Source organism: Rhamphochromis longiceps, linkage group LG19 (genome assembly GCF_057381845.1).
Source record: "Rhamphochromis longiceps isolate RC_006_pf linkage group LG19, R_longiceps_female_GT1.1, whole genome shotgun sequence".
Lineage (NCBI taxonomy): Eukaryota > Metazoa > Chordata > Actinopteri > Cichliformes > Cichlidae > Rhamphochromis > Rhamphochromis longiceps.
In genome coordinates, this window is record NC_140575.1 from 31977679 (window position 1) to 32005580 (window position 27902).

At 43.1% G+C, this 27902-nt stretch overlaps 1 protein-coding gene across 2 annotated transcripts in view; it reads right to left on the reverse strand.

Annotated features, from left to right (window-relative positions):
• Positions 1-27902, reverse strand: part of LOC146647167 (regulator of G protein signaling 6-like) — a 44971-nt gene that overhangs the window by 16093 nt on the left and 976 nt on the right. For both annotated transcript variants that reach the window (XM_085390918.1, XM_085390917.1), the window contains exons 2-5: positions 26011-26106; positions 2863-2962; positions 640-690; positions 447-553 (exon numbers count right to left, since the gene is read on the reverse strand). In XM_085390918.1, the coding sequence (XP_085247044.1) occupies positions 447-553; positions 640-690; positions 2863-2962; positions 26011-26094 (342 nt within the window). In that variant the 5' untranslated portion in view covers positions 26095-26106. The remainder of the gene's footprint in view (positions 1-446; positions 554-639; positions 691-2862; positions 2963-26010; positions 26107-27902) is intronic.

The window sequence follows — 27902 nt, forward strand, 5'->3', positions numbered from 1 at the left end:
AGCCAGCGTGTAGCCAGCTCAGCGCTTCCCATAGGGGAGCTTGCCTGGCGTAGCCTGCTTGCTGGATTAAGATGCTAATGGCCCAGTCACAGTAATGAGTCATAGCAGAGTCTGTAGCCATCAGACAGATCTGTCAGTGTTCGTGCTGTATAAGAAGAAGAAGGAGCAAAGGAAAAAAAAAAAAACAAAACCACCAGACTGACAAGCTGCATTACTGACCCATCGGCCCAGTTCTACAGGCCACCTCCTGCTCTGATGAAGCATCCAGCAGGGGTACACAGTATCGACCTTGGTGGGATGAGTAATAGGCTTAGGAGGGATTGCTCTCATTAGTATCACGCAATAAACACATCCCTCTGATAAACTGCCATCAGCTCATTATTCTATATTTAAAGGCCTTCTAACACATATCAAGGACAGTCCCAAGGTGGATTTTTTTTTCGTACCTGGAAGCGATAAAGGGTTCCGTCATCTTTAAGCGTCAGAACGTGGTCAGAGATGGGGAAGACGTATCCATGGGCAGCGATCAAACTGCCCAGATGGATGGCTTCAGCTGGTGACATGAAAGAAAGCAGACACGTGAAGCTGCCGTCGTCTTCGATTGGAAGCTCTGCTGTGCTTACATGTACTGACATTTACCTGGATCTTCTATGGAGAGGTTTTTCATCAGCCACTGAACAATGTCCGCCCCTGTTATTCACAGAAGGACACGGGTTAGAAGAGGCGTCACAATTCCAGCTCTGCAACAGTTTCAACAAAAGCCGCAATGTGGAAAACACAAATAAGCTTTGTGATTCACGTCCCTTTGAAGCTGTGGGTCAAAGCTGAATAGGTGTGTAAATATAACGTTAAGTAATCAGGGTGCGGTTCGTTCTCTTTTCGCTCCTGGACGGCTCGTTTTTTGGCCCCGTCTTACACATAGCAGAGGCTGGAGAGAGAAACCGCGAGGCTGTCGGTCCTGGGGGAGCCATGTGAAGGAGTGACTCAGAAACAGCCTCGGGACGGGGAGCAACCCCCTCGTCCGTGAGGGGTGACTCACTTCATACACGGGCACACAGGAGTACAAACGTAAATGAGTACAGTTTGTGGAGACAGAGAGAAAGAAGAGAGGAGCTTTTCTGTGATAGTTACAAGGGCAGCACGGCACCACGGGCAGTTTCCTCAATGGCCAAGGTCTTATTGGCAAAGACATCATCTGCCTCTAACAGTAGTAGCTGCAATTTAAATGAGCCCAAAAGGTCGTGCTTTCTTCACTGACTGCCTCACACACAGATAAACAGCCGCTGAAAAAAACAGATCCATTTAACCTGTATTATCTTACTTAACCAAAAAGGTGACATTTCAGAGTGGCAGGCACACTTTGCTTCCACCCTGACCACAGAAACTCACTCTGACACCTGCCTTCATGTGCAAAACGCAAGAGGAGAGGGCGCGAGTCTGCATTGTGTTCCTGCAAGGGATGTTTGACATTTGTGAATACTGCAATTACAAAAATATCAAATATTTTATGCAACTGTTCTTATATCTTAAATCTATGGTAGCATCTAATGCTCTTCTAAAAAAGCAAAGCCAAAGTCCGCTAAATGAGGCCCAGCATAGGTAAAGTTGGCAAATATACAAGTCTGTGCAAAGTCATCTGGGGGCAATCTTGGAAGATTAGTCGAATTTTTCCAAGTGGATAGGGAGGAGTGCTTTTGCTTGAAATGCCCCAACCCTAATCCCTAAGCCCACCTTTTCCTATGTTCTGTTTTTAGTCACTGATTGTGTTTGAGCTGAACAATCTGAAATCAGTCAACAGCAGCCAAAGTGTGCAGACACAGCTTCCAGTTAGACTGCACTAACAAGCGTTTACTTGTTTTTTTTCCCCCCAGTTGCTGATTTATGATTTTGTATAGATGGGGGGACAATTTAGAGGAAAAGCCAACATAAAGTGTCTTAATAAGATGCTGGTCCACCATGTGCCACCAATAACAGCTTTATCGTACCTTAGGATCGACTCTACGAGCCTCTTTCTTCAGAAAGGATGGTACGGTATTCTTCCCTCATGTTGTGTCACACTAATGGTGGTGATAGAGTACTGACTAAAAGGTTGATCCAAAAATCTCCCAACTCCCCAATATGGTGTCCCATCTGGTATCTGACAAAGTGACTCACACACCAAACCATTGTGCCTTGTGGTGGTGGACATTGTCGTCTGAGTTGGGATGGATAGTTATGTTTGATCATAGAATAAATCACTTGGGACAAGTTTGTGCTGATTAGCAATGGGGATCACACACATACACACACACATTCTCGTTTTAATATCTTAGTGAGGACATCTAATTGACATGATGCTTTCCCTAGCCGCTTACCCTAACTCTAACCATCAAAAATGAGTGCCTAACCCTGACCCTTATCCTAAACCTAACCATAACCTAATTATAACCCTGACACTAAAACCACATTTTGAGTCTCAAAAATGCCTTTAAACTCATGAGGACAGGCACCTTTGTCCTCATAAGTGACTGTTGGTCCCCACAAAGATGTCTAAACAGGTGCGTGCACACACACACACACACACACACACACACACACACACACACACACACACACACACACACACACACACACACACACACACACACACACAGTGTAGCAGAGCCAGCACTAACCTGTAAGCATCAAGGGTTTAGCTTTTCCCTATAATCAATCACCAAAAAAATGCAGTGTAGCAAAACCATAATATTTCTCCACTTGCTCCATTAGTTGGGTGTCTATGTGGATACACACACACACACACACACACACACACACACACACACACACACACACACACACACACACACACACACACACACACCTTTGCACACAAATACTAACCTGATACCACACTTGGGATCTTGGAGAGGAAGCTTTTGACAGTCCGTATGGCTACACCTCCTGCTTTCTCATCTTGGATTCGTGTAACAATGTCTTCAATCTGTGGGGAGGCCAGATGGAGGATTTCAATGAAATAGATTTTCTACAACAGCCAGCATTAACACAAAAAATAGAGTAACACAGTTTGAAAGAAAATATGTTGGCTGCCTTTTGTTCTATTCCCTTCTTTTGTTCTACCAACATGATCTCACACTGCTTCAATAATGTAGGTCTTGGGAGGACAGTCTGTGACCAATAGTGTTCCACTGTGTGTTTTTGTATCAAGGTATGCTTTTACTGCATTGGCAGTGTGTTTGGGCTCATTGTCATACTGCAAAATGAAGCCATTGCCAATTGGACACCAGATGGTACTGCATGGTGGAGTAGCATGCAAGTCTGATGGTATTTTTCTGCATTCATAATTCTATCAATTTTGACAAGATCTACAACATCACGGGCTGAATGCAGTCCCAAACCATGACAGAGCTTCCTGTCTGTTTTACAGATGGCTGTAGATACTCAGTGTCGTACTCTGCACATAGCGACAACCATTTGAACCAAGCATTTAAATTTGCCGCTGATATTCAGTCCAGGCGTTGTCATACCTCAGCCAAATTAGTGAAATTTTGAGTCTGGCTTCTTGGAAGCAAAGAGTAAAGAAAGGAGGCGTGCCTCCAGCACTACTATAATTATAGTACTAGAAGGGACAGTAATCAAAACCAGTCTAAAAGTGGCAGCATGAATAAGTTAAAGCTTCACTTTGCAACTTGAGGGCAACATAACAAGTAGTAGTAGTAAACACATTATTATTGTTATTATCATTATTATTATTTGACAACCAGCCAAACACAAATGCCATCTAATACCTGTTGGAAGGACTGATGCTGGAAAATGACCTGAGGTCAGTCTAATCCAAGTCCACGATCATGAATCATCACATGTGTAGATGTGTAGTTCTTACATTGACATAAACTGGCACCCTGTGACATGTTCCACTCTATAAAGCTCAGTCTTGCAAAACAGGGCAAACCTGGACCAGAGGTTTGGTAGAATTCAAGTATTTATTGAAACATATGCAGGCACGATATTTGAATGGCAATATAAGCACACTGTGATAAAACTTACAGCAGCAACAGCAGCATTATTCAGAGGTTTTGATCAGTTGAAAAAGGATGTCACAGCTATTCCTGGAGGTAGAGATAAACATCACACCTCCGACGCAGCTATACCCCCAAACACATCACATAACAGCCGCCTATAATTAGGAACGCTCGACTGCTCGACACAGCACATCATGCTGCTGCTCCACAGGGAGAACATATACAGAATCAAGCAAACATCCATTCTCAAACACACACTTAAAGAAACTGAAATTTACACTAAACTGTTCTTTTTTTATTTAAAAAAAAGGTCAATTATAGTCACAGAGTCCATAATTTATAGGAACAGTCGGGTCATGTATTGAGCAGTGAGTGCTGTGGTGCCTGGTGGAGTCTCACTAGAGTCCAAAAGAAGCTGATTTTGCACACTTAACTGGTTCATGAGCAACCAGCCAAATGTAGGTTGTTTAGATGGCTATTAAATTCTTTATGGCTCTCTTAGCTTCTGTCTAGTAAGTAAACACACTGAAATGCTCACAGACATAATCATGCACACAGCTACTGTAAGAAAAAAGCTGATGAGGTGAATTCTGAGTGTCCAACTCGTAGGCATGATAACATTTTAGCAAAATTATTATGAATGCAGTTTATAAGATTAGGCTATATTTTGTCTCTTGTGCTAGCAAATGTCAACATGCTATAAATAATTTAATCATAAAAATGCACCTAATTGTAGGGAAACACTAGTGTTGTGTCTACACATGACAGACAACTTTGCAAAGAGTTGGTTTGAATTGTATGTCAAACATGCCAACAAAATGCCAAAGATAACACAATTTGACAGGCGTAATGAGCGTTTTTGCAGCACTAAAGTGATTTCCAATAACTTGGCATATCTCAATATGGCATGCAGTGAAACTAGACATGTGGAGGACAAAGGAAAATGTGGTAGCCCTAAAAAACAATCTATAGCAGATGAACACTATCTGAAAGTCATGCCCTTTAAAAATAAGAAAAAGAAATCCAGCAAATACCTAAAAAAGGACCTGAGAGATACATCTGACCCATAAGTTAATCCATCTACTGTTCACTGAAGCGTTATCGGAAACGGTCTCAGTGGAAGAGTGCCTGTCAAGAAGGCTTTCTTAAGGAAGAGAAACGGGGAGAAAGGGCTTTTACGCCAAATTACACAAGAATTAGACTGAAATTTGAAAAGTTTGGTTCAACTTGTCATTATTATGTACGGAGGAGGTCAGGGAGAGAGGTGAAACAGTCCAGATGCAAACAGCACTGATGCAGTGTATGATCAACATCGACAAGAGAACAGAACAAAAGGCAGCAAACATCCAAAGAAGAGTTTTGAATGTCCTTCAAGAAGCCTGGAGAACTGTTCCCGAAGACAAATTTCAAGAAACTACAAAAAAGCTTTTTAAGAGAGTTCAGGATGTGAGAAAAATAAAGGTGGTCACATCAAATATTGACTCTGAAGCTCTTTAGAACGATACAAACTTTGTGTTTATCTTATATGCTGTATTTCCTTTTCTATTTGCAAATGTATCAAAACATTATTGAGCCTTTTGCAGTTTTCTAGCAAAATACAAAGAAATGAGGGGTGCCACGAGACTTTTGCACAATTTATATTTGCAAAGTGATTAAATCTTTAATGGGATAACCAGATAGTAGATTTTATCTTCTCAGCTGTCCATCATCAGCTGAATAAAGGTGGCTGTGTACTTTGTATTTCACCTTTTTGTGAGATCAAAACCATTTCTTGACATTTTCTTAATTTAGCAGAATATCTTTACTAAGATTACCACCAAAACTTCAGAAACGTGCCCCGGAGTGTAAAGAGAAAGAAAACAAGCAGAGAGTTTTCCCACGGTACTTCCTGCCTACTCAACCACTTTAAACAAGGTAACCATCCTCCCTGGCAAAGCTTTAAATGGATGGTTCATAAACATACGCCATAAATCTACAATATAAGATGCAGATGTATATGAATTAATATCATACATAATGCAGAGCACAGAGATGATTGAAAGCATGATGACTGTGTGGCAAGACAATTACCAATCTCTCACCATAAGTATAAGAGAGTGTCTCGGCATAAATTATTGAGCATCCACAATGGAGACTGACTGCTTCATCTCTGTTCATAAATCTCTCACAAAGGAGCAGGGAGAGATTAGAGGAGCTGCATCTGCTCTACGTTTAAACCTGCTTTTACCTGCACGTGAGCCCAAACAGCACAATCAGGGCGCAGGGATTAGAAATGGGAAACATCACAATGTTGAAGAGAAACTTTCTGCTCAAAGGAGCAGGAAAGAAAAACTTTGAAATCAACTCTGAAGGACTCCTCAAATCCACTGAGGCACAACAACACATTAATTCCTTTTCTTTTCCTGTGATTACAGGCATTGGTTTGAGTATTTCTCCATAGACAGAACTCATTACCTCCCAGTAGCAGACAAGAAGCTCTTGGCACAGCTACAGAAAGTGCACATTGTATCTCCTTGATGCACAGGCTAATGGCGTTGCAGCGTGGTGTGGAGGGTTGTTTAGCACCTAACATTGCTGCTCGCGAGCGATAACAGCACTTTGTCCCTTGCCACCGAGCTCTATAAATGATTATCAAGAGAACACTATCTTGTGTATCCTGCCACCATATTGTATGTTTGCATTCGCAGCACGTGTGTGCGTGCACCTTTGTGCCAGTGTATGAATGCTGTCACCTGTCCACCTTATCTTAAGGCAGGACCAGTAATTTGTCTGGCACCGGTAGCAGGTTAAGGATGAAGGGAGAAAGTGCGATGGAGCTTGAGGTGAAATATGGCAAAGCCAACACAACAAGAACATCAGAAAAACATTAAAAATTTAAAAATCCCATTTACTCCACGTTATTTAAAGAACATGCTTAATGAAGTGACATAAAAGCAAATGGGAGCATCAGCGGCATAAATAACCATCATGTGAATGCAATATGTTGCTGGGCTTTAAGTGTGGAAACATTCATTTCTCCTACTAATTGAAAATCTGGGCCCATTTTTTTTTTCTTTTTCCAAAAATGGCCAGAGATGAAGCTATTTAAAACTGGCCCAGCCTTGAGAAATAAGAGCGCCGCTGTGAAAAGACGGATCCGGCAGTAATAGTGCCATTAAAGATTCAGCAGTCATCAGGAGACTCGGGCACATACTGTGTCATTGTTGGAAGAGATTTGGGGGCAGTGAGGAAAATGACCGATGTCTAGGTGGTGGGCAAAGAAGAAAAATGTCTGGCCTGGAGATGATTCTGACATCAGTGTTAGGGTGTGTGACAATGAAACAGTGATGAGGCTTTGAAAAGTTTTCAGGTTTTCAAGTTTTTCCCTGAAGCAGCCCTGCTTTTGTCTTCTTTTCAGTATCCAAGCATTCATTTGTGTTTGGAGATGGCATTACATTCTCACTACAGAAGATTATGAAAAAAGATATTGTAAGTGAAAGCAGCTGGATTTCACTGCCAACTTCATGCTCCTATAATGTGACTAAATAAAAATCCACTCCTTATTTCTTTACTTATTTTACTATAATCTATAGGCAATCTGCTGACTTTACCAGGACCTCAACAGTCTGAAAAAATATGAATATGTCTCAGAAATAGTACAAAATATCTGACCTTAGCACAAACACATTATAAACCGATAAACCTTATTGTTTTTCGTCCTTTCTTCACCCACCGATCTAAAGTCAAGACCACATCTGTCTCTTCACAAACCTCCAGAAAACAAAGCTTTTTCATGACTAGCCAGGATTAGCACATCAAAAGGCTAAAGATGGCCACCATCGTGTCATCATTATGTTTTTCTTTTATCCTAACAGAGCTTCCCTCAAAGCTGCTAATTTGCCATTGCCCCACAGCATACTGGTTGTTTTTTTACTTCCAAATCATTTGTCGTGTCCGTTCGGTTACTACGTTCACACTTTCTTTCGACATATTGTTCTGGATTGCGCTCTGCTGCTGTGTGCCTGTGCACTGCTTTAAACTTGAACTCTGTTCCTTCTCAGCAGATGGCTGCACTGACCCCTTTTCTGAATCATAGAACAGTGACCTTCATGCTGCTTTCATTCCAACTGTGTTGTTATAATCTCTGTATTTTGCAGTACCTACATTTCCAGACACTTGCAGGCTAGCAGGACACCACTGGCATATTAATGTGGCCTGCATCCTTCCATTTCATTTTACATATATAATCTCTGTTACCACTAACTTTTAGTATTTTGGACTTATAAGATTTAAAGTAAGATAATTGTTTTAATACAAAATTATTTTCTAATATTTAACTTTTATTTCCTATATACTGGAGCTGAATTAGCTGCAGTATCAAATAATAACAATAAGTTCTGTTAGTTGCCAGTTACGACTAGTAGTTGTTAGCTTTATTAGTTCAACTGCTAATAAATGCTAACGATAACCAACCATTTAAGCCTGTGCTGAAGATTAAACTGAGCATCAGAATGAGGGAAACAGTTTATTTAAATAGATATGGCGTGATGTTGGCTGTTCTGAGATTTTCAGAAACTGACAATTTTGCTGTGCAACCATCTCAGGGGTTTGCAGATAATGGTGTGAAAAAGAGAAATTATTTGGTGAGGGCCTTGTTACCAGAGGTTAAAGGAGAATGACCAGACTGCTTCGAGCTGAAGGATGGAAACAGTAAATCAAATATTCACTTACTATGAACAAAGAAGAGCATCTCTGAATGCACAGGACACTGAATCTTGAAGCAAATGAGCTACAGCATTAGAAGACCACACCAGGTACTCCTGGTGTGTGCCACAATTTCCATGGGCTAACCAAAATGTGACAATGTAGATTGGAAAAGCGTTGCCTGGTCTAATGAGTCTCAATTTCTGCTCTGACATTCAGCTGGTATGGTGAATCGTCCTGCCTTTTATCATTGATTCAGACTGGAGACGGTGTAATGGTACAGGGGATATTTTTTGGCACACTTAGGGCTCTTTCCTAATGAGAGTGTACCCATCTTCCGATGGCTGCTTCCAGCGGGACACTTTACCATGTCAGAAACCTCAAACTATCTCAAACTGGTTTCCCTGTACTCAAGTAGCCTCCATAGCTACCAGATCTAAATCCAGTGGAGCACTTTTGGGATGTGGTGGAACAGGAAGTTAGCCAACAAATCTGCAATAACTCTCTGATATTATCAACCTAATATGGACCAAAATCTCTGAAGAGGTTTCCAGCACCTTGTTGAATCTATTCCAAAACAATGAGGGCATCTATGGGTCCAGCTCAGTACTAGCAAGATGTACCTAATATTGGCTGGTTGAGTAGAGTTGAGTTGCTCTCATATGAATAAAGAACACAATTTAAACATGTATGTAAGCACATATATACTGCAAAACAATTGCAACATTCTTCATAAAAATCAGTGTTCTCATCCACAACTTGGTGGATGTTGCTAAATAACTTAGACTGTCATATAATACTCCTCAGAGTGCCACTTTGACCTCTGCGCCAAACTGGGTGCATAATTAAGCGAGTTCCAGCTGGTGTGCGGTGCCCTGGGGAACGAGGTGAGAATAAAGCCTGCTGGAGAAAGAAGACGCCCCTTCTCTTTCCCATGGAAAAGCCCTGCCAGGAAATTGTGATGGCTGGAAACTTGGATGGTTTTAGAGATGTGTTAATGAATCACATTTGAGTGAACTCCCTCACACACTGGCACATAGCCGTGCGCAGTCATGTGGACAGGAAAGACACCAAATCACCTGCTACGTCTGGTATTGCAATTCACTGAGGCGTCGGCGGCCCGAAACAGACATATTCAGCGATCCATTTCTTCTCTAAATTGCCATCTCCATGGGAATGCCCTGCAGAAAAAGCCATTTCTTTTCTGCAATAAACAACTGTTTTCCCATCAGGTCCTGCAGCTGAAAAAAAATAGCTTTTTACACCCTAGTGAAGCCATTTTCACTTTTGCCAGCGCCTTTCATACGTAATTCCTGTAATCATTAGCGATAATGGATCATAAATGCACTAAAGTTAATTGCTAAACACGGAGAAAATGAACCCTATTCACTCAAATCTGCACTCTTAGTAACATTATTTCATGAAAGCCTGTTGAACGTTATGTGTGCACGTCCGTGGATCAGTGAAACGATCTGTGAACCTGTCACTAATCAATTAGTTTTTAGTGATTTTAAAAAATATATATATATTTACATTCTCTCCATGCAAACACACCCTGCCCCTTCAGGGGAATTTTTGCTCCAGCTGGGTGGATTCATTTGCAAATGAAAACGTAACAAACATTAAAAGTTTCTTGAGCTCCTGTCAAGGAGAACTACGTAGGTATAGGGTTGTATGGAAAGTCCAATTAGCCAGTACTGGGCTGCCCATACTGCCGGATGCTCTTCAGGGAAACTGATGAGATCCAGAAGTGTGCAACTGTGATGCCTAGCTTCACTTTAAACCAGTCAGACCCATGTGCTGGAACAGAAAGTGTTGATGAGGATGTTAGCTGCTTGTTTGGGCCGGTCGAGGATCCCTTATGGAAACTGGCGTACGTTTCTATGGCAACACTGGTGTCAAGAGGAGCAGAGCAATTAAAAGTTTGCCAAGTTAAGCTCAAATGCTGGGCAGCGTGCCAGCCTGACTAAATTACAATTACAGATCCACTTCTTTGCACAAGAGGGATAATCTTGTTTTCAAATCATTCTTTTACATTTTTGGGTTTTCTTTCTTTTTTTAATAGGAATTAATAAGCTACTTTTTTGTTCTCCAGCGTCAAATGAGATGCTTACAAATCAAAGCTTTGGGGCTGTGAGCAAACTGCAAATGCAAAGACGGCTTGGCTAAGACAGCCTATAGTCAGGCGAGCGTAAGCCTGCCCACAAACCATAGTGACTCATCAGGTCACCTTTCTGTTGATGAGACTCAAGGAGGACAGAAAAAGATCATCTCCCCTCTTGTAAATGTCTGTTGTTAGATACTCCATGGGTTGCTAAGGGCTCGAGTGCAGTGGGGGGGGGAAAAGGAGTCTGCTGCTGCTCTGAACAGATTGTCCACTCTAAAAACAAAGTGCACTGCACAGATACAGGGGCTACTTTTAAAACAAAAACTGCCTCAAATGAAGGACAACAGCAGCCTCGAATTGGACTAGCTGCTTTCACAGGCTTGCTCATACTCTGCTGTGTATGAGATCAGACATGTCAGAAATGAGCAACAGCCACAGGACCAGTGGGGCAAAGGTAATTTTCCCGACTGGGAGTGAACTGTGTATTACCTGCAGTTCATTCCTTTGCGAGATTTACCTCAGAGATCACTTGCTCATGGCAATTTAAATGCAGGGGTGCAACTTTGAATGCAAACACCTCTAACGGCACCTGCATTTTAAACGAGGGACTCGGTGTATGTCAATGTGGGAGCAGTAGAGGAGAATATCTCTGGTCTCTAGTCTCTAATTGAGACAGAAAAGCAATACAGGACTGTGGCATGTGAGAAATGAAAATGAGAGACGGAGAGGGCGGTGGTATGATGCAAACAAATGCAGAGAAAGCTAACAGTCTGCACCACACAGAAAGCATCTGCGACTGTCTCCCTGACTGCTAGTTTCAAAGATCTGTGAAGAGAGGGTTTTCTGTCATTTAGCGGCTTTTGATTTCTTCGTGCACTCGCTGCCGTAACGTCTCAGTCACCGGAGTCTAAGGCTTGCCTCCATGTCACAGAGTGTTCACTGTAAAAGTGGAGATGAAAAGGGTATGAAATGTTGCGCTATTCTAAGGGTGCGCAGCGATTAAAGCACCTGGGAGTGGAGGGGCTCAGGTCTGGTGTGTGTGTGAGACAGAGGTGGTGCTGAATTCGAGCTCTCTTTGAATCGCTCTCATCTTCTTGATCAATAGCCTCAGTTCATCTTCAGATCTGGGGCACTGCAACTGTGTAATAATGTCCGCATGTAATTGGTTTGAGGTGGTACCATCTCTCTATATTCATGTTGTCACTGCCCCCTGACATGCCACTCTTTGAGGCCTCAGTCCCATTCCTTAAGTCCTGGTGGGAATTGGGTTAATAGGAAAAGGATGAGGCATGCCCAGGTTGGCCTTGTCCCTCAGTGGACACACAGGTCTGCTCTTGATGTGGGAGACGCAGGAGACTTTGCAATGCAAAGCTTTCTCAGGGGGAAACCAGAGGCCGTGGGGGGGGGGGGGGGGGGGGGGGGGGGGGGTTAGTTACGTTACGGCAGCGAGTGCACGAAGAAATCAAAAGCCGCTAAATGACAGAAAACCCTCTCTTCCTGCAAACATGGCGGATCAACTTGATGCCAAAGAGCTTGATTTTTCATCTCTGGTGTCATCTGACAACAGCACTTCTCCCAAGCCTTCTTTGACTCATTTAGATGTTCAGTGGCAAACCTATGATGGGCCTGTACATGTGCCTTCTTGAACAGGGGGCCTGCAAGAATTTAATCCATGGTCCTGCTCGCAGTGGTGGAGAGGCTGGAATGGAAGAAACTGATTTGGTGGACAGGTGTGTTATGTATATCCAAAAGCTGAGAATAGGAACACCTGAGGTTGGTTGCTTGCTTGCTTGATTAGTTGTTTGATTGATTGATTGATTGACTGGTTGGTTGACTGATTGATTGATAATTGATTATATGAGCCACTGGGGCATACAGGGAGATCAAAATCTTATTTCAGTCAACCGCATGCAAACTAATTTGTAACTTTTAAGTGGTGTGTGTGGTTTTTAAAAATATAATGTTGGTTGATATTCTGTCTCTCTCCAGTAAAATGAAACTGCCATTAAACTTACAGATAAGCAAACTTACAAATTCATTAGGGAGTCTGTGATTTCCCCAATGAACCTCCTCCTTACTTGTAATATTTACTCTGGATTCCTTCTTTAGAAATTGGAAGTAACACTGACTTGTTCCATGTTCCTTTTTCAAAGTGATAATTTGATATTTGATCGACCTGCAACAGAAAAGACATGGAGCCAGCTCCCTGGGGCTTTAGTTGAGATTACATAGTGTTCTTTAGTAACAGTATAATAATAAAAGTCGACTCTCTGAACTCGATCCAAACCCATCTCATCCACATGCGCATCTATCCAATTCACAAACGCACTCACGCCTACATCGTCCGTACATATTCTGTATTAGCCTATCACCAGAAAACTGTTGAATCAGTGATGCATGCATGTGCATTTGGCATATAGCAACACTTCACAGCCAAATGATGTATCACATCTTAATCAGCTTAGCCAAGTTTTGATCCAAAGGATTTTTTTCCTCCCTTTCTCGTTTCATGTCATAATTCTATAATGCCATCTGCTCGACTGCTCCACATTCTTTCCCTCCAGGGACACAGAGTATGGCTCAGTCCTCCACACGTTTTATACCTCGGCTCATAACGATGCTGTTTTTCGTCTCTGTTCCTTTTGAATTCCTATGTTTACAAGAAATTCTCCTGAAAGAGAGGCCCTTGACCTCTAAAGATGTATAGGAGATGCTCTTTACAACAGCACTTTGTTTTATTAAGCGCCCTCCCCTGCATGCCCTTCCATTTTCCTCATTGGCTTCTGTCATCCACACATTTTTTGCCTCTCTTCATGCACAAGGATCCTGATGGGTTTTTAGAGGTAAAGGATGTCACAGTGACAACAGAGGGACAAATTGAAAAAGGACCATAAAGGAAAGAGAAGGTGTTGTGGAACACAGTGGAGGCGGAAATGAACTTTAGAACCCACACAGATGCTGAGACACTCACACAAGTCCATCCTGCTATCAGACAGCACATTCACCAGCAGTTTTATTTGTAATATCATGCAACATTAGGCCATTTTTCTTAGAGGAGTATTTCAAGTTTGCCGAAGAGCTATGAAAACAACTCGACTCTCGCTGGCAATAAAGCCTTGTTACCTCCAACTTGCAGCTACAGGTGATGAAATCCAGGCAGCTGGGCGTACATGTGGTGATAAAATCTCATCTCGCAGTGCCGTGGGGCATCAAGCGGCGGCGTACACTCGTAATGTTCTTTGCTGCACTCAGTCCCTGAGGGCATGCCTCCTCTTCCTGATAAGGAGCTGCCACAGAGATGTTCACAGTTCTGGCCTTTGTCACCCTGTCATCCTCGCTCTTACACACCACTCGTCCAATTGTCATCCACTAATGACTTTTAATGAAACTACATGAGTCCTGAGGAAGCTCGCACAACTGCATTGCAGGCAAAAAAGGATATGTCACAGAGCTATGTTGGCTAATTGACTGAATAATGAAATCAATAGATAGTAAAACACAGAAGCTCCAGTCTTTTATAGCATCAAATCTTTACTTACTGCTCATCGATTGTCTATAACGTCAACAGACCACCTTTACTGCTAACCAAAGCATTAATAGGAAGCAACCAAATTTTCTCATAAATCTTTTATTGTTTCACCCCAGGCGAGCCAAAAATGAACCATCTATTACGCCTGCAAAGCTAGAACTTGCAACCTTACCATCACAGCCCCCTTGAATTATTGAATAGGCTTCTTAAGAAGAGACTAGGCATGCTTTGTGATCTAAAATCCTCTCAACATATTTCAGAATGAAGAGTGGTGTCCGTTTGAGTGTTTTTTCCCCCCACTGCACGCTATCTGCTTGTGACAGCAGGCTGTAATGCTGAGAAGGATTGTGGAGGGATTGCTCTGCCACACTTGCTTTGGAGGACATCAGAATTGTCTTACTATTTCCTAGACAGTGTTAAATCATGAAGGTTCTTCTTTGACCAGGCCTTAGGGTATTAGCAGCTCTGTAGTGCAATGGCTTCCACGTTCACCTTACAAGCGTAAGATCCCCGGTATGATCCTGAGAGGACGCACAAATCCCTTCGGGGGTTGCGTCGGGGAAGAGCACCCAGCATAAAAATCTGCAAACATGCGGAGTCACCTGTTGTGGTAACCTCATGTGAATAAGGGAGCAGCTAAAAGTAACTTCATGCTGTAATCGGCGATGAATTATTTTATGTTGATGTTTAAACTTTGTTTAAACTTTAACCATCGTCATTTCCATGGAAACACCTTGGAGAGGTGCGCCTTTTCTTTTTTGGACACTATTCTTTCAGGCTTTCTCTTGTTATATTTATTTATTTATTTATTGCCTCAAACTTATATACATATAAAACAGATTAAAGACTATATAGAAGAAAAAGGAAACGCTGTTTTACCTCTTCCAGCTTGTATTAGTCCACTTATGTCCACTAATCAAAGTACAAGTGATTCATGTTGCATGTGAACATGGCCTCGTCTGCATACAGCTGTTCTCTCTGTGCCACCATGCACAAAAAAAAAAAAAGCTTAAGCTTATTTTATCTTTCTGCTATATCGTGTTATAGGCTCAGCTATGTCCAAAAGGAAAACAAATCTTTTGAATGAAGCCTCTCTCTGGCTGCGTTCCTGTGCCTCCGCAAACTCTCGCCAAGAACTCTTCTGCATATCTTAGAGGAGATAAATTATGCAGTTGGTGATAACAATGCACACTGTTAGACAAGGCATTCATAGGTTTGCTGTCAACTATGCACGCGAAAACAGATGGAAGGAGCTGAATAAAGCTGATCTACAACAGATTGCGACTATTTTTCAAAACTATATCTGTTTTTCTTATGTTCGCGCCTGGCTTGTCATTGTGTGAAGTAAGCATGGATTAGTAGACTCTTCATTATTTTCAAGTCACTGTGATTCCTCCACTGTAGCTGTTAGAAATGACAAACACGTCACCTGAACCGCATAAGGCAGGGGTGGGGGAACTCCAGGCCTCAAGGGCCGGTGTTCTGCAGATGTGTCCTTGATCCAGCACAGCTGATTTAAATGGCTGAATTACCCCCTCAACAAGTCTTGAAGTTCTCCAGAGGCCTGGGAATGAACTAGTGATTTGATTCAGGTGCGGTGACCCAGGGTGAGACCTAAAACCTTGCAGGTCACCGGTCCTTGAGGTCTGGAGGCAGTGCTGTGAGTAGACGGCAATGACATTTTTATGATTAGGAAAAAGCCTCTGAACATCCAGCCACTGCGATGAAGCCAGACTGCATGATTTAAAGTACATTGCTATGTTCTTAGCTGCCCTGAGAGTAATTCTTACAGCATTGTGTGACTGATTCTTTTGGGAGAACATTAACGTCACAGCAAAACCAACAGCGGCCGACAGCTCTTTTTGTGGAAAACAAATCCACACATTTATCAATACACGTTTTCTGCCTTCCACCAGCTGCACTTCCGAAATGTGGGAGTAACCACGTTGGATTCCTCTGGTGATACCATCCTACTCCACCATCATCACCGCCTTTGTCCCTCTTGCCCCGAGCCTGATCGATTCTGATGATTACGACGAGCTTAAAAGCTTCGGCACTCCCTTCCTCTCTTTTCTGCTAATAAAGACCAATCTGCAACTAAAGCAAATGCTGCGGTGTCAAATTAAAGGCAGGATGCCGGCGTGTCTAAATGAATTAAGCTCACACTGCATCCAAGTAACTGGTTGTAAAGGAAGGCGTGAAGCAGATCAAAACAACTACTTTTAAAAACCCTGAAAGACCAAAGTTTAAGAGCAGGTTTAACTTTCACCCAAGCCTCAGATTCAGGTTCACTTTCCCTCCTCTCACTTAGTTTGATAAAAGTAATCACAGCTTTGTTTTAAGCACCGGGGGCCTCTGCTGTATAAGTTATTGACAGAACAATTGGAGTGGAAATAGGAGTCAGCACACAGCAAGGTCTCCCGCAAGGACATTTCTATTATTTTCGAGCTGAAAAAAGGAAACAAGGAGAAATGTGCCAGTGATTATCTAACATAATGGAAACTTGTACAGCCTTCCTAATGTCACAGATTCAGTTTGAAATCCCCCCACGTACCGCGGGACAACAGAGTCGCTTTTGACAAATGGGTTATTTAGACCTTTATGACTCTGGCGGCAACTGCAACGGACAGATGTGCAAGGACATCTCAGTCGTTTGGCCAATTAATTTTTAAGTGATGGGGAAGTGTCGTGACAGTGCACAGCTCAACACAGGCATCCCAAGAGGCAAAGTTACTGAATCGGGGTGGTCTAAAGTGAACCCAAGTAGAGGGGAATGTGTTTTGGGGGGTGCAGGTCCCTGCTCTGGAACAGAACTAAATGGTCTGGTCCGACCTCCAAGCCATGTTTAGTCAGACGAGCTAGCCAGGGTAATTAACACTTGGGGCATGGGTGACTCATCCCTGCTTCAGCCTTTACCCAGAGACAATTACAGAGTCACACCACTCTACCAACTGACACTCCATCATTACCTGCGAATCAGCAGAACACAGATGATACTCGCCGTCTGTCTCTTGCTCATCTGAGTCAGAGCTTTTATTCTGAGCAACGCGTCTCTCTATCGACCCATCAGATGTGTCTGTAAACAATATAAATGGGTGTGCAGATGGTGCCACAATTGGAGTACATTTGTATGGTTGCTCAAAGTGCTGTCGATCGGTATATGTCAAAGTTGTAATTGTGCAGCAGGCTGAAAGGTGCCGCATTGTGCTCGTCTTTGTCAGAAGTAATTAACGGCCATTTGAAAGATGTGCCTTCTTTTGTTGTTTTTCATTCTTTGAACGCTTCTTTTAAGAGTCTGAGCAGAGAAAGAGGCGTCTAATGAAGCATTCAGTGAAATGGCACATGCAGCGAGCTTCGTTTTTTTCCATCAGGGAGCCGTACTTCATCAGCTTGATTCAGCATATTGAGGACATATTCATCACTTGCCGATCCACCGGCACAAGGATTAAATACACCATCAGTGGAAAAGAAAAACTGTCTGCAGTGATAAAATCCTCATTCCACTTTGATGAGACGTGAAAATGGGACAAGATGGAGCATGGAGCAGTTCTAGAGAAGATCTCACTGGGTTTAAAGAAAAAGTCAGGTGACAGTTACAGCTGAAATTGACACATGCAGAAGATAACGTTGTAAAAAAGGAAGAATGGAGCGGTAGAAGAATACAGTCGCAGGGTCTCGTTCATAGGAAATGTTCAGATCCTTTTTCCATCTTTAAATGTGGAAAATCTCCACAGTGGACTATGGACATTGATTTTTAATGTGGCTTTAAAGGTCGTTTCGGACAAATGAGCGGTCTGCTTGTGCATCCTTATTAGCCAATCAGCTGGCTAATTTAAGTCAAATGTGACCAATGGCTAATTATTCTCATTCTGTACGCTGCATGCACAAATGTACTCACTGACCTCTTAATACAGGTATAACTGTCCAACCAATCACATGACACAAGTATTTCAGGAACTGCTGATCCACTTTGATTTTCCCAAACAGATGCAACATAGAAAGGCAACAGTAACTTAAATAAAGCACTCGTTGTGACCAAAGTGTGCAGAAGAGCATCTCTGAAAACAGAAACAGCATAAGACCTGTTACACTTGCCACTCCTGTCAGCTAAGAACAGGAAACTGGGGCTACAAGTAACACAGGAGACTGGAAAAATGTTGCCTCGTCTGATGTGTCTCCATTTCTGCTCTGACAGTCCGATGGCAGGGTCAGAATTTGGGATAAACAACATTTAGGCTGCTGGTGCTGGTGTAATAATGTAGAGGATAATTTCTCGACACGCATTGGCTATTATTTAAATGCCAACCTGAGTCTGGAGCAGGAGATTCACATCATGAGAGCAGCAAACCTGCTGCAGCTGTGTATCTCTGAGGAGTGTTTCCAGCACCTTGTTGAATCTCAGTCATGAAGAATTAAGCACCAGCAACATGTACCTAATAAAATAGCCTGTGAGTTGTTTGTTTGGTGAGACATTTGAATGACCTTTGCTCAACAAATTAACAAAGTGAATCTATCACTGGCTTAATGACAGCAGTTGTAAAAATAAGAGCACATAAAAGCAAAATTCAATAAGTTACTGCTACAAATGCATTTTGATCTTTCAAAAGGAAGTAAGAAAAAACAAATTCACAGGGCAGATGTCACCTGTCAGGATCCTTCATGTCTCTCTGCTTCTTTTGTTGTCTCCGCTTCACCTCTTGGCAACATCATCTCAAATCGAGCATGGCTCAGTCTGACCACATCAATCCACAGCTGACTTTTTACTTTTGTGTCAGCAAGAATCCGGCTACAGATCCCCGTGGCTGCTTCTCAGCCCACCCTCATGAGGTGTGATGTTTCTCAGGAGGACATCCCTAAATAGAGGGCTCTTACCATGACTTTAGAAGTAATCGTCTTTGAGTCTGTGTTTAATGTGTCTCTCATCTGCGACATCCCTTTTAATCGCTTGTCCTCCTGACAAGCGCTTTGCACACTTAAGATAATATTAATACAGATGTGTAAGAAATTATTATTTTTGCCGCAATGAATGCATTTGTTTTGAAAAATGTGACAAAACCATGTTGTGCAGTAATAGCCTGCTCTCTCTTTACATTTTCCTAATTAAGCGTGTCAGCGCTACCGTGGGGCTACAGCTTGATTATCAAGTGGAGAACCAGCAACTTTTCACGCAGCTTACAAATGTCACAGCTGGTTTCAGTAACCCACTAGGATTTACAGCTGTGATTATACATCAGTTGATTCTAAAGTTAGCAGAAAACGTAAGGAAATTTGTGCTTGGTCGATTATTTCTTACAAATGGGGCACTATTTAAGGGGACATAGACAGACTTTCCAATTATATAATATAAGCTTTATCGCCATAAAGGAAGCAAATTTCCTTATTTTTTATGCTAAGTTTATATATCAGTGTCATTAAAAGCGGTTTAACTGGACAACAGTGTCCTCACTGATGCCATTAACCATCAACCCCCACTTAATGGGAATTTTATCTATTGTGGAAATCCTCTCTGAGTCAATTGCTGTAATTTTATTCATATTTCCAGTATTTCCATGTCATCCGCTCTGCTAGAGAGCTGTGAGTAGCGCCAGCCGATCCACCCCATCAAACTCACTATTAACGTCACTCTGTATACACAGCTTTATGCTGCGAGCCCAATAAAAAAAAAACCTCAACGCCGGCCGCATTTATTAAATGCGCTTCTTTAAGAGCACCTTGTTAGCGATGTTCAAACAGACGGGCAGAGCAGGAGAGGCACTGGCGCAGGGAGGACTATCCTCACTGGAGAAAAGCCTTTTATTTTAGTCACAGCGATTTTTCTATGGAAGAGGTGAATAATCCTGTCAACACGAGGGGCAGACTGCCAAAAACGCCAAATTATTATCCAGTTATGATTTGATTTCGGTGGATTTTCATGTGTTGCTCCATCTGCTTTACTGGAAAGAAGAGACTGGCTTACGTATTAAACACACCGGAGCTGGTTATATAAGAGATAAAGCTTTGTGCTGTTACTGTTGTTTTATGTTATTGACCCAACTAGGAAAGCAACCCACACTGACACTTAGCATACAGGCACACGGGCTTCAGCGTGACCCTGACAGTTCAGCCCATGCCAGCGCCTCAGATAAAGACTCCCATGCTGCAAGGGGAGACAGTGTTAAAAATGGTAGTTGATATCCAGAGTGTTTGGCTGGGCCTTTCTATCTTGAGTGCATACTGGAACAGTAAATAGTGGCTCTAGACACTTCGGATGGAGGTTAGCTTTAAAAGAGGAGAGATATACCGTTCACGGGCCCCCAGGGGCACTTAAGAGTGCCAAGAGAGTGTGACGCACGGGCAGCTACCTTCTGACCAGTGCAACTAGAGTGTCCTCGTGCCCCTTCAGATCCAAGCTGCAGTAATTCCCTGCTAGAGCTCGGGAATCAGTAGTTCAGGAAGTTGCCATTTACAGTAATTTCATCTTCTGCCAGTTGAGGGAAAGTTAATGTCCAACCAGTCGTGTGATTAGTGTAATTTTACACTGATGATGTAGGAGTGGAGCAGACCCCCTGTCCTGTTTCTAAAAGGTCTTAAACCGGACATTACTCTGTCACTGCTCCCATCATGACGTATCGTAATGCTGCACACGTGCAAGCAAATGTGAAGATGTGTCCAAACGATCCAGATACGCAAGTTTCTAACCCTTCATGCTAGGGCTGGGACCCAAAATTCATATCTCGATATTTTTTAACTGGATGGCGATATACGATATATATCTCGATATATATATTTTTTAAAGCCATACAGTAAGAACAAAAAGAGAGTTCATAGTCAAAGCTGTGTCCCAGATGTCACACAGGCACTTTTATTAACATACAGCATAGATGTACATGAAAAAAACTACTCAAAAATAAATTAGGAGCATTTATTAAATAATAATGCTCCATAAATAAAAGAAAACTGTTGTTTTTGTGCATAACAAAGAGCTCACAATTGTGCAGTCAGAATGTAAACTAACAGACGCTGAGCACAATAACAAAGACAGATTTCACAGCTGCTCTGTTCCCAACTTGTACTGTGTGACTGACAGCCTGGAGTTTGAAATCCGCTTCGTAACCACGTCTCTTACAGGTGCCATTTATGGTCCTTATACACACACAATACGGTAATATTACGTTGAAGCACAGTACGTATCACTCCACGAGGCTCCTCGGTAGCCGTAATGCTCCGACAATCCATCAAGCGGTGCAGCTCCGTAGCTTAGCAAAGTCGTACTCAAACATTTATTGACAGATTGCTGAGCGCCGTGTTCCACCTAAGATCGATTCGCGGCCATCAAGCACAACCAGAATTCATACATAAGGCGCGCTGTCAACTATTGAGAGAATGCAAGGATTTTAGGCCGTGCAGCCCCTCTGGGCTGCATGGCGTTAGCGTGGTTAGCTCGTTAACACGTTGACGGCGTCCAGCCCCACGCACGGGGCGATGCGCAATAACTCGTTAACGGAGATTTGCCGTGTCCATCATGTCGCTTCCTGCAGGTGAAGCGATGGGGGAGGAGGGGGAGCTGTGTTCAGTGAAGGAGGGGCGAGGCAGAGTAACGTTGCGTAGAGACGAAAGAGAGGCAAACCTGCGGCTCCACAACTATAATTATAACGTAACATAGACTATATCGATATAAAGGATATTGTCACATCTTATATCTCGTATAAAAATATATCGATTTTTTTTTTTTTAAAAAAAACCTCAATATATCGCCCAGCTCTACTTCATGCTTATACATATATCGTTTTCCAGCCTCTCTTCTTTTCCCCCAGCGGTCCGACTCTCCTCACGTTTAGAAGCACACACAGGAACAAAAATACAGAGCCATCACAAAAAAATGTGCTCGGTATGAATAAATGAACGGTGAGAGAGGGGATATGATGTCTCAGAGGACCCGATTTTTTTTCCAAGATGGAATGCTTGAAATGGACTTTAATTATTAATCATCAAGAAGCAAAATAAAGGCTGAAATAAAGAAATAGGGACAGTGGAAACTAAAAGAAAGTCGACAGTCTACGGCAATGCTTGCAGCTCTGCGAGGCCGGGCTAAGTGGCACTTTCACTGTAGTTTCGTATTATAGCATGCTAATATTTTTGAAAACATTTCTGGTATTTGATAATAAACACAAGTAGTACATATAAACAACTTATGACCTCAGATGTTCAAAATTAAAAACAAAGCACCCAGTGATCTATTTGGGGCGATCGTGGCTCAAGAGTTGGGAGTTCGCCTTGTAATCAGAAGATTGCCGGTTCGAGCCCTGGCTTGGACAGTCTCGGTCGTTGTGTCCTTGGGCGAGACACTTCACCCGTTGCCTGCTGGTGGTGGTCAGAGGGCCCGGTGGCGCCAGTGTCCGGCAGCCTCGCCTCTGTCAGTGCGCCCCAGGGTGGCTGTGGCTACAATGTAGCTGCCATCACCAGTGTGTGAATGTGTGTGTGAATGTGTGGATGACTGGATGTGTAAAGCGCTTTGGGGTCCTTAGGGACTAGTAAAGTGCTATGTAAATACAGACCATTTACCATATGGAGGAAAATTAACAGCTGCTTTGGAGATTATAGCGCACCGGCTGATTGAAAGAAACACATCAGCACAATAAAAGTACTGCCACCAGTGTAGACAAGTATCTGAGGTTCATCCACCTCTGTAGATGCAGTGATTAAATAACTGATCGGACACAGATCAGTACTAGACCACTGAAGAGAAAGGAGACCACTGTGGCTACAATCACCATGAGGCAGCGCTTCAGGTGACCAAAAATATCTGACAGACAGTTCATCCATTCACTAACCCACCCCTCACTGTCCTTGACAGTGTAGATTTTCTGTACTTTATCTTATGTGAGGCTTTTCTCGCACTAATGATGAAAACTTTTGGAGTGTCTTCACCACTGTAATTGGGAACCAGACTGCACTGTCTCTTAACAGACTGTTAAAGCTTACACGCACATCCCAAAAGTCCACTGACACCAAGTAGTGTCTTTAAACTTCCTGGTATGATGGTTCATTACTAATATTTCCCCACTAAGCCACCCTTAATTCCATCTAGATATAAGTCTCGTGGGCTGTAACACACACAAAAAGCTGTAAAACTCGCCTTTGGGTACATGTAGACTGCCAATCTAACATTTCATAGCCTGACTTAAGCGAAGAGGGAGGTGGGAAGCAGTCAAATCCTTGACTCTCCCTGGGCAGGACAGGGGTACTTTAATTCGTCTAATTAGCTGCGTGTGTCAAAAGCCAGGCAGGCGTCACAATTCGGAAGAGTCTCGGGCCGAAGCGTGGAGGAGAAGAAGCGAACGACACGCTCAGGGACGAGAGATGTTGGCTATTAATAGTTTGCGAGCAGTGTGTGGCCTCTCTCCTCAGAGTAATTGCATTTCCCTGCACTGTAGTGTTTCTCGTGGCGCTTGGAGTTTCGTTTTTGTGCCCCCCCTCAGTGCCAGTCCTGTTCATCTCCACCATATGAGCGTGGCAGAGGAAAACACAACAATGAACAGGTAGCGTGCATCAAGCTGTCTCCAAGGGTGTGTACGTCTTTTTTCCCCTTTCCTGCGAGCTCCCGAGGTAATAAGACATTCTGCAGTTATTGGATTGTTTTGCTTCACTTCCCCTTCTTTTCATAGGAGGACAGAGACAGAGTAAGATAGTACTGCAGCACCTACGCCGCACGGACAGAGACAACCTCCTCTTCTTCTCTGCGAGCACTCAGCCTCTCTAATGGCTAAATACATCACTTTCACCTTTGTCTAACTGCCCACACCGATAACTTAACACTTTTTGCAGTAGATGTGGCAGCAGAAGGGAAGGCGTTTTAAAGCATCCATGCATTTTGCACTTTCTCTTTGCGATATTTTTATCCTTTGATCGAGTCTGCACAGTCCTCCTTGCAGAAACATCCTGATGTCTCCCAGCTGTGGGTTTGAGCCTTGAGGATGAGGCTGCCAGTGTTTTCCCAGGCGGCGCAACATATTGGTGGCCATCTGCCTCTCTGCATGCAGCACCTTCACACTGAGCCAGGCTGCCCACCCACTGAGTCCAGAGGCCATGCGCGCTGAGCCCTCAAAGTCCCAGCACCTCTCTATTCTGCTTGACCTATTCGACATCTTAAATTAGACAGGCACGTAGGTAAAGCAACGATGCAAGAAACTCCACCAGGTTTAGACCGCAGCAAATGCTTTTAGTATTTAATCCTTTCCAAGATTTTGTCAAAGATACCTTCGATTATCCGGCTGCTTGGCTTTTTTCTCAAAAGCTTCAAATCAAAAATCGCCTTTTCAAAAACAGGAAAGGCGGAAAATCCTGTCATCTGAATCATCTGTCTGTTGTCACTGCATGTGAGTAAAACATGGAATGATGAATATTCCCTAAGGCAGCATCCCAACAAGCCTCTTAAATACGCCGCCTCCAGACATGTGTAGCATTACGTAACGAAGCTGTACAGTGAAATCCGTGGAAGTACCCGGTGTTACCGCAGCTATATGTTCTCCTCTACCAACTCGAGAGCCTCTCAGAATGGATGAACATGAACAACGCTGCATAAATAACCTGCTGCCGTGTAGAAGAGCCACAGTTATGACACATGGCATGAAATCTAGGTTTGGTAGCGCTGATTTGACGATCATTATGGGAGATTGTAAAACGCCCCCGCTGCTATCCGAGCAGGCAGAGTGTTTACAGTACGACCGAGTTGTTGCTGGCAATGCACTTCCACCGACTCTTATCTCGCCAAATGCATGTGACACCATCATAGCACAAAATGCCAACGGCATCATTATGAGAAGTGATTCATCAAGATTCAGCCTGACACTTTTTTCCAGGTGAGTGGCACACTCGAGTGTTTATTACAAAGATTTCCTCAGGCTGTCACCAGGCCTTAAAGCTCCACAGTGGCACATAGTTAACAACATGCCTAAAAGGAAAACATTTTTATCAAGCGATGCCGCTACTGTCAACATCTATTTCGCACCTGCTCTTCTGGATTTCTTCCCTAATCTGTTTGCCTGGACATATGAAGGGACGGTGATTAAAAGCAGGATGAAACACGAGACTGGGGGCAGCTTACAGAGGCAGGCTCGTAGCTCATATTTTACCATAACCAAGACCGATCCTGTAGTTAAAGTCTGATCAAATGATCAAAAGAAGCTGTATAATTCTTTTTTTTTTCTTTTTTGTTGAGTGGGCTGTCATAGTGCTCGCAAAGGAATAAAGAAGTAATTCGTGGGTTGAGGAGAAAGAACCAGCCCTGGAGAATCAGCCGCTTCTCCCCAGCCGAAAAACTCGACACCATTAATCTCCAATACTGCTGAACCTTTCCAATCAAACAGCAGCTAGTGGAAGTGAAGGCACTATGGGGATGTGGTAATTACACATGTCACCGAAGGCCCTCTTGCTGCCAAAACCATCCACCGAAGGGATTGAAAACTTATTAAAACTTTGCTGGGCTCGGGTTTGCCAGTGTTGGGATACAGTAGTAGGAAGTGGGTCCCGAAGAGACAGGAGCTTGTTGTAAGACAGTGGAAAGAGGCTTCCTGACACCTGACAGTGAAACCAGTGTGTGTGAGGTAGATACACATTCATACAGACCAGTGAGCTGTCAGGAGCCCATATACGGGTCACTGCCTCTCAGCAAAGTCTTTTTCCCATCTCACAGAAAGCACACGCAGACTTGCCTTTCTGTAGACGATCATATTGGGGGAGTCCTCCTCGGGATCAGCGGTGCCCGTTCCTCCCTGGTCTTTGGACCCTTCTGCCATTTTCTCTAAATCCTGTCAAGAAAAGCAAACGCACCATTAGAAGACAGCATCCGGCATCCGCTGAAGGGTCGAAGAAAACAAAATGAAAAACGACAAACATCAGACGATAACTGCATTTCCCCCGAGAACCAAAAGTTCTCCAGCCTTTATCGGAGTGACATTCAGCTGTCAAAACGCATGCTGCTGTCTCAAAAGCAAAAAAAAGAAAGAAAAGAGGACGCCTGTCATAGCAGAGGCAGATAAAAGGGCCCAGGTAGGCCGATGTAGGATGAATAATAAATAAGCCACAAAGCCAGATCGTGAACACACAATACCTTAACCTCAGCGGGTGTTTCTGCAGTTGCCAGGGGCTGTGCGAGAGGTTGCGTGTAGCTCTGTTTAATTTGAAAAATAAAGACTGTAACTACATAAATAAAGTCAGTGCTAAGGATGTGGTAACAGTTGAGCTGGGAATGCTCAACAGTTTGTGGATAAAGGTTGAAATAAATAGCTGGAAATAATGGAAGGACAACTGGAATAGTTAATAATTACCTCAAAGGAAATACTCAAAGTAGCCCAATGAAGAAGCGCTGATGTGGAAGAGTAGTGGGCTCAATAGCATAACAAAACACTGACGTATGCAGACAGGTAGATGCACAAGATATTTGCAATTAACACTATTAGATAACCTCATCTGAGTTCATCTTATATAAAACTGCCACTGCAGTAAAGTGTGTCAGCAAGGAGGAATCAGGAAGGCACTAATTATGTATAAAGCACAGATGTCGGTGTCCTCAGCACACACTGAGTGCGGCTGCGACGTTGATGACTCATCTTAACAGAAAGCTGATGTTCATAATGAATGAACCTTCACCGAGGTGATACCGATAGTGGCTTTGAGCGTGGTTAGCGCTGGCCACTGTGTTTGTTGTTGTTTTTATGCTAAGCATAAGTAAATGTTGACTCCATTAGCTGCAATCATACAATGGTTACCTCTGATCTGCCTGCACTCCCAACATTAACCTCCCCCAGGCTTCATGCTTTGAGAGCCGCTGTTAAGGGATTTATTTACTTTCTCTAAGCAGACACACACACACACACACACACACACACACACACACACACACACACACACACACACACACACACGGAATTAATTCTGCTTAAGTAAGGATTTTCATAACCTGGTGACTGGTGCTTCACAAGCCCTCTCAGCTCCTTTTGCATTCGAGGTACCTGTAAAATGTAAAATGTCTTTTTAACCATTTGCTGGTCCTTTAATTGGGAGATGAGACTGGTGAGGAAGTAGATCACATAGTTTAACACATCCTTAATTTTTGGTGTGAGAGAAGAAAGCTGCAATTCATTGTTGTTGACAGTTATTCGTGTTTAAACAGAGCTGTGATAAGCTACCGAGGGGCAAAGAATAGTGGATACAGATGGCATTTTATGACAGGGACACGTGAGCGTGCTCAAATGAAACCTTCATACATTAAACCTGCAGCTGGCATGGGGGATTTGGAGTGGCTGTATTATATAATTGCAACTCGCAATGTTACAACTTACTTCAACTTTTGAAGACAATAGCCGTGACGGAGACAGGGGGGGGGGAATCATCGGTGTTACCGGTTCGAACGGCAGCAGCCGTGCAAGGTGGCTTCGTCACTGTAGCTTTCATTTATTACACCGTAGAGCATGGTGATGCGCATGAGTGAATAAGTAATCATCCGCTCTTTCCTCACTGTTTGTTATTGCCACCAGAAGTGCAGAGTGCAGCACTCCTCATTGGCTAACACGTCTGTGCTCTTTTTAGAGTCTGAGCACATTAG